We start from the raw sequence: 8,128 nt of genomic DNA on the forward strand, positions 1-8,128 counted from the left end.
ATCTTCCCACCCACACACACACACACACACACACACACACACACACACACACACACACACACACCAGTCGTACCACTCATGCCTTGCATTCACACGCCTCTTAAAGACTGGCAGCGTGGCTGGTAACATGCTGGTTACATATGTTGCGCGCCTGCTGTCTTTGTCTGAGAAGTTGTTCGTTTGTGGCTGAGCACAAGCCTACGTGAGCCCAATGACAATAAGGAGTGGACCCTCGCAAGGGGGGGGGGGTTACCAGTGGCTGGAGGAGGGGAGGTGTGGGGGGAAGGGGGGGGGGGTGTTCATAGAATGAGCAACACTGACCTCTAGTGGCCTGAGTTAAGTGTTGAACGTGTTGTTGCTGTTACCAAGCGTGGCCCGTAGCAATGCTGTGAGTCAGTGTCAGTCAGTGTGTTTGCAGGAAGCGAGCACAAGACATATTGTAGACTAAACCTTTAATTAACTGTCCATCCGCTGTGTACAGACTGTAGCAGTGGTGGGAGAAGAAAATCAGACTGTGTACCTAAGTGAAAGTATCAATACACAATGTAAAAGTACTCAACAAAAGTAACGGCCTTGCATTCTAAATATTGCTTCAGTAAAAATACAAAAAGTATTTTGCATCAAAATGTATTTAAAGTACTAAAAGTAAAAAGTTCTCATAATTCAGAATGGCTCATTTCAGATTAATGTATATATGTATGTTGATGCATTAATGTGTACATCACTTTAATGTTACAGCTGGTAAAGGTGGAGCTGATTCTAACTAGTTCATATATTGCTGGATAGTGAATTTCCCCCCAGGGATCAATAAGGTCTTAATTTAACCTATAATAATACATCAGAATTGATTTGTTATTCTGTTTCCACTAATTTTTCACTAATGTGAAAATGAAAAATAACTAAAGTTATGTAGTAAATATATAGTGGAGCAAAAAGTACAATATTAGCCTCTGAAATGAGTAGAAGTATCATGAAGCAGAAAAAAAACAAACTCAAGTAAAGTAAAAGTACTTTAAAATTGTACTTAAGTACATTACCTGGGTAAATGTACTACATATACTACACTAAAGTAGGAAGATGGAGTCAAGCACTAAAAACAACACCTGTGCTTCTTTGGCTCTCCCATAGAGAACTCATAAGACTTATTTATGTTTCTTACTTGCCTGTAAATTTTGGAAGTTGGCCATGTTTTTTTTAGAAATTTAATTGGCGACAGAATTACACTGTGAAAACTGTATATTCCGTCTGCCTTTCTTTAAGTTTGAATACAGAAGGGATGGGTGGGGGGGTAAACTTTGGTGTGTGAGAGTGTTGGTGTGCATCAGGCTAAAGCAGCTGATTAAACTTTATTACATTGAAACTTCTGGTTCAGAGTTTTTTGCTGCTGCTTTAGGAGGCAGTTATGTTCTCCGTCCTCCTTGTCGTCACCACAGTCCCGCCACATCCTTTTTTAAATTCCCACTTGTTGCCTCGGAGGCCCGAGGAGCAAATATGTCCTCCAAGCTACTCAACGCTAATCTCTGTAAAATATGCTAATGACACTGTTCAGTGAATGAAGGGAACAGGGAGGCGTTCATCGCTTCGTCGGCCCATTCAAAGCCCTGCCGCTTAGCTAGCGCGAAGGCTAACTCTTAACGAGATGAGTAGACGAGTAGACAGTATTAATTAGCTCACAATTAGCACTCCCCAGTCTCAGACTAGCCACCAGCTGTGATTGTTGGAGGGATTTTTTTTTTTATTTTTTTTTTTTGGACCCAAAATTGGCCAGAGGTAGGTTGACAGGCCTCCTCACAGGAACAGATGGTGAATGCAAGGCTTGTTGGCAATCAGCACGTTTTTAGCTAATGACTTAATTAGCTATGCAAATTGACAAATCAGTGTGGATATTGTCATTTAGTTGAAAAGCTCACCTAAATTAATTAGCCTGATTAAGGCATAGTGGGGTGTAGAAGTGGTCGCTAGGGGGGTTTTGGGGATGGCTTGAATAAATAAACTGCCTCTCCCCATTGGTGCTCTTTATCAAAGTGAGTGTGTATTTTGAGTTTTGGGTGGGGGAGCGTTGGAGTTTGCGAAGTTGTCTAGTTTTGTTTGTATGTTTACATCAGTGCTCGCCGGATGTGATCATGTGTGTTTGTTCTGTGTGATTTGTGTGTGTGCTTCCGCTCGAGTGTTTAGGCTTGTGTTTGTGGGTGTGTTTGTTGTGTACACTACATAGCTTTAATCTGAGTATGCATTCAAGTGCTTTTGTCTCTGTTTGTGTTCAGGTGTGTGATTGTGTGCAAAGGTGTGATTGTACAGTAAGCTTATCTTGGTTTGTGTGCCGGTGCATGTGTGTGTGTGTGTGTGTGTGTGTGTGCTGCAGAGGAGATGGCTGAGGCGAGCAAGATCTCCCAAGCCAGGCAGCGTTGACACACATGACCAGTGAAGCGTGCGCTCCATTTAACTGTACAGCTTCTTCCCAGGTTACGGTGGGTGGCGCTGGGGCTCGCGAGCAGGGAGATGCTTAGTCAGTCATAGGAAGATGAGATTCAAAGACTCAGTACACACAAAGAAACACAGCCATGAATCAGAGCTTATTGATCAGTATTTGAATTCACAAATTACACTTCAGTGATTATTTGTCCACAGAGTCACTTTGTGCATGAAATGCAGAGGACTTGGTCTTGATGCACCCCCCTCTGAAGAATGATCAGGATTCCTTCACATCACGAGAGTCACAGATAGCGGGTGGATAATGGATAAATCTCTCTCCTTCCTTTCCTTGACCCGCTGTGAGAGGACTATCTCTGTGAAATATGTCTTACATGATGAGTATTGATTGGGGTGGCTACAGAGCGCTGGGGGAATCCGCTGTCTGTATGGGAAGGTTTCATTTGCACAGAGTGCTTCGAGAGGGGTCGACCATACGGATGGGTTCACTGGATACACCAACATCTGTCCTAAACACACACACACACACACAAATATGCTGAAAAGTACACACACATACCCCGACTGTTATTTCAATGCAAGCAGGGGGTCTGTGTTGATGCAGGGAAATACACACCCCCCATTGTGGGGGTTTTGGGCACTCCTCATACAGCTGAGAAACAAAACACAGTAAATATATCTGCAACTGTAACGACAAGTCAAGAGTTAAGAATTTGTAAACGTCTTCATGACCAGTGTTTTGTCCTCCATTTTAAAAGCCAGCTGATTAAATTCTCATTTTTCTGCTTCGGATAAAAATTAGACAACATGCATATTAATTTATTTGAAGTAAATGTTATTATAAAGTCTTTTTGGGTGGATGTGCATTCACTTGATATTCAGATGGTGCTTTGGTCTGAGAATTAGATGAAACAGATATGCATTAATTTCTTCTCTGGTGATTTCTCACTCACTTTAGCATATTAATTTTGAATCACCCCTAGGCTAAGTATGGATGGTCCTGCACAAAACCAAAAACATGTCACGGTTGCCACTGTTAAAATTGATTATATTTGTATATCAGTTTTTAACCTGTTTTAAATAATGTAAAACTGGTGAACAAACAAAAAGTGGGTTTAGTAAAGAAAGAAGCAGAAAAATAGGAAGAAAAATAGAGGAAAGTATGAATATGTTTTCAAGAATCACTTCAAACACATCACCAGTGTGTAATTTCTTTACTACCTACAGTGTATACGTATGTATATGTGGCTACGCAGACTGTAAATGTAGCTTGGTTATCAATGGGACGAAAGTAAAAGCTGTAAAATATGTTTAAAAATGTACTTATTTTTATATGTAAGGAATGAATAGTTGACCATGGAAATGTGCTCTCTAACTTGGATGCACATGTTTGGTAAATATTTTAAAAGCAAGCTCCACCGCCTTCACTGTAGCTTCAGATGTTGCTCCACAGCCCAGGTCAGAGGATGGATCTTACTAAGGTGTCATCACTGATATTTTTTATTCTACACTCTTAGAAAAAACACACTTTGCTGTGTGAGAAACTCATTGGAAATCCTTCTGGATAAACTCAAAATTGAAGGTGGTTTAGCTAAAAACAAAGCAGTTTTCTTCTGTCCCTGAAAAGCTGACGCACATCAGAACAGTGTCTTCATTAAATGTGAAATGCAACATTCAAATAATATAAATTTCTTGTTGTGCAACTGTGAGCGTAACAAAAAAAGACAAAGCTTCAACACGATGTGACCTTTTAAAAAGTGTGTACCCACAAACAAGAACATTATTTTTAATTTCCTTTTCAGTTTGTAAATCTGTTCTCCGTGTCTCTGCCTCTCTCCAGGACGTGATGGTGGTGGGCGAGCCGACCCTGATGGGCGGCGAGTTCGGGGACGAGGATGAGCGTCTGATCACTCGTCTGGAGAACACGCAGTACGACGCCACCAACGGCCTGGACGACGAGGACGACTTCAACAGCTCCCCAGCTCTGGGCAACAACGCCCCGTGGAGCAGCAAACCCCCCGCCGCCCAGGACAGCAAGCCTGAGAGCACAGCTCCCCAGCCCTCACAGTAAAACAAAAGAAGAGGAAAACAACAGATCCTTGACTCCATGTGGACCGGACTTTTTAACCTCTCCCCTTCCCCCGAGGGCAGTGCTTCTACGCCTCATAACATTGTACTGAATCAGAACCCCCGTCTGCAAACTCATTGCTGGCATGTCCAGCCAAAATATATCCGTCCTGGATATTTTCTTCTTCTATGAATCACTGTAACATCTTGGAGAACACTGAGAACTGGCAGCATTGCACAGCAGTATCCGCAGACGAGAAACGCATACAAGTCGTATGCGACCGAAATGTAAAAAAACAGAAAGGTGTGGGCATTTTTTTTTTTTTTTCTTTTTCAAGAATGCGATGGAAAATTCCGGATCAAATTCTCCTCCTTGAACCTTCAGTCACAAACCTCTTGTCTGGTGGAATACCACAGCTGTGATTGGTTGACCTGCGGGTCACAAGTCATCACGCTGGCAATAGACAATGGAAAGAAAAGAAGAAGAAATAAAAACAACAAACAAAATGTCTCAAAAATAAAATAGCAAGCTCAGTGTGAAGAAGGCAAGGTGTTTTTTTAACAGCCAACAGAGTCAATGGAAGCGTCTAACCACATTGGAAACAAATGAAACATTGTTTGAGGCAATTGCATTTTCAATTGAAAATTCAGTCGGCTGTTGGGTTTGTTTCTGCTGTTGCTGTTTATTTCCATTTCCAATTAAGAGGAAATAAAAGTTCTCTACCACTATGGACTCCTTTCAAATGAGGGAAGATCGGGTCCTAGGATTGTTTTTTCCACATTACTGCGGTCGTCACAGATTGTGATTTCATGCAAACCAGTTTGATTGTGTTCGTAGTCTATTGGTATTTTGCTTCTCTCAGAATCCTTTGCAATCACATTGTAATTTTGCCGATCAGTATGTGAACTTTGCCGACTCACGTTGATGCATTAATGTTGATTTTTTATTTTTCCCCCTCCTTGAAAATTGGACTTCTTTCCCTTTAACGACCTACTCCCAAACTGATACTAAAGCCTTTTCCTGCATGATTTTATAGGATTTTTATTTTGTTTGATACATGTACTTTTTAAAAACGCATCAGTCTGATTTTCCTTTTTGGTTCATCAGTTTGGGAACACTGTTACAAGGTTTGTAGCTCTGTAAATAGAGGTGGAATCTATTTTGTCCACTGTAAATCAGCCACTGAAACCAGTTTGGATATGGCAGCTGTTTTGTTTTGTACAGGAGGTTCATATTTCTGTAGGGTGGTTTGGATGGACGCTGGTTTGCCGCAGTCGAAACCAAACTCTAAGTGTTCCCCATCCTCTTTAGCTAGTGCAGAACCAAAGCCACAAATTTAATAAACAGCCACACAGTCACGCAATCATATTTCTTGTATATTCTGTGACATAAGAAGAAACCAATTTTACATTTCAAAAACGACACACAGATAAAATCCCATCCACCCCACAGAAATGATTTGAGATCCCTGTATTTGTGTTCACAATTGTTCTTTAATCTTTAATTGAATTGATACTATATCCCTGATCTCTTTTGTTGGACTTTTGTTTGAAAATGGGCAAGAAGACAACAACGGATGTCTTTATACAATTGGATCTTATGGGTATTTATTTGTGCATTTGTAAGGAAGCTAACACATTTCTAAATATGTTTGAGCCTAGTATTATTAGACACCATTTGTACATTATATAGCAGAGGTGTTCAGTGTCATATCTGATGTCTGGTATGTATGCTTTACCATTATGTGTGCCAATAAACCGTGCTTACAAAGGAGTTACATTTGGTTTGGGAACATGCATCGTGTGTGCATGTGACCGGCTCTTTTTCCGTCTGTTTTTAATATTTACTAATATCAGTTCACTCTGAATAGTTTGATAACTCACTGGAAAGTTCATTTGAAACCTTGGAAACAGAAGTTGACAAAAACAATCTCACCACAAGGTCTATACGACGTGATAGCTTTCTGTCGGATCAGACGACCTTCCTCGATAGACGGAGTTGCCCTGTTGTCATGAAAACTGTCATCGTCCACCACGAGCGAAAAGTCCTTGATGTGTTCAGAAAAATATACAATTTACATCTCCATGACAACTGGATGTCTGCATCTCCTGTGGAAGATAATTGCATATGACTGAAAGCTCCAGAAACAGCTAGAAAGTGGACTTGTGATGAGATATTTTTGTCAATTGGAAAATACAATTTTGCTAGAATGGTGGGTTGATCTGATCTCTGTGGGATCTTGAGCGGATGTCACTGAGATCTAGTGGTTGGTGGATCTCCAGAAAGACACAGTTTCATTCACAGCTTCAATTTAAAAGAAATCTTACACGATCAAACTGCATACCTGGACTGAAAGTGTTGTTTTGTGCTATATATTTTCTTGTTGCTATCTGTTGAAACCAAATTATCGGAAATTATGTCCAAATACTTGCCGCATCTGTGATGAAGTTTAATAGAAAAATGATTCAGTGATCAAATCTAAGCATCAGATTTTGGCGTCAGTTGCTCAGAGCGATAAAGCAAAAGCTTCTTTTCCGCAGCTGTCATTTTCTGCTGCCATTTATTGATCATACCTAAAGACATTCGTTGCACAAGAGGCAGAAATAAGACAGAAGTTTTTACGCTGAAAGAACCCTCAATAGACCAGAATGCAATGCAGTCTCAAGACTGCGTGTGCGTGTGTTTTGAATACAAGGCCACAATCATGCCACGTTCAGAATATTCAAATATTAATTGACTCACTGGGTTCATTTATATGCACCTACATTCACTTTTGATTAAAGCAACTAAACTACACGTTCATGTTCCTTCCTCTCTACACCTTGGAAGTTATTGAAAGCATGCTGGGAAATCACTACATGAAGGTCACTACATGACTACACATGTTAAGGATCGTACTGATCGTATTCTGATATCTGATAGTATCTCTGTGGATTTAACCTTTAATGTGTTGCCCATATAACTTGCAGGTAGCTGACACTGTTTACCAGCTGGATGAGCAGCTAAATGTCATTGTTGGAAAACAATGCCTAAAATTAAAATTTTGAGGCTTGATGTAAAATATTATATAAGATCTAGACTTGATTTAATACATCTTCTCTGTGTTCATCCCTTCACATACCAGCAAGTTAGATGAGAAACCAGTTAAAACCTGGGACATGAACATATGTATGGACTCTGTGTCCTCCTCAGCAAAGTTCTCCAGATAACTCAGTAGAAATGGGCCTCAGTGCTGTTGTTGGGTAGAATTTAAATCCAAGACAATTTGATGGAACTTTGGCGACACCAAGTGGAGGACATGGTACTGCAACAACATTCATTTATTCTGTCATTTCTTTACATGTTATTTCTCTCTCTCTTTTCTCCAGGACGTCATAAGACATAAGACAACAAAATATAATAAAAAAAAGGCTTTTATGACCAATTCAGTGTCACTGCAAAGCCAAATTCATTCATTTAAAAAAAAAAACAAACAACATTATTATTGTTGTTATCATAATAATTATCGTTATTATTATTTCTACTGTTGCTGTTTTTACATTTTTATTGATGTCAGTAAATAGTACAACATATGTACCACAGAAACTAGGGGCAAACAGTATATAAAAAATAAACCACAACATAATTAGA

The 8,128-nt window shown here is 40.0% G+C and overlaps 1 protein-coding gene across 5 annotated transcripts in view; it reads left to right on the top strand.

Annotated features, from left to right (window-relative positions):
• ldb2a (LIM domain binding 2a) overlaps positions 1-6,271 on the top strand; it is a 90,864-nt gene extending 84,593 nt beyond the window's left edge. For all 5 annotated transcript variants that reach the window (XM_056382993.1, XM_056382994.1, XM_056382990.1 and 2 more), the window contains exon 9: positions 4,271-6,271. In XM_056382993.1, the coding sequence (XP_056238968.1) occupies positions 4,271-4,501 (231 nt within the window). In that variant the 3' untranslated portion in view covers positions 4,502-6,271. The remainder of the gene's footprint in view (positions 1-4,270) is intronic.
• The last annotated feature ends 1,857 nt before the right edge of the window (positions 6,272-8,128 follow it).

Source organism: Seriola aureovittata, chromosome 8, assembly GCF_021018895.1.
Source record: "Seriola aureovittata isolate HTS-2021-v1 ecotype China chromosome 8, ASM2101889v1, whole genome shotgun sequence".
Lineage (NCBI taxonomy): Eukaryota > Metazoa > Chordata > Actinopteri > Carangiformes > Carangidae > Seriola > Seriola aureovittata.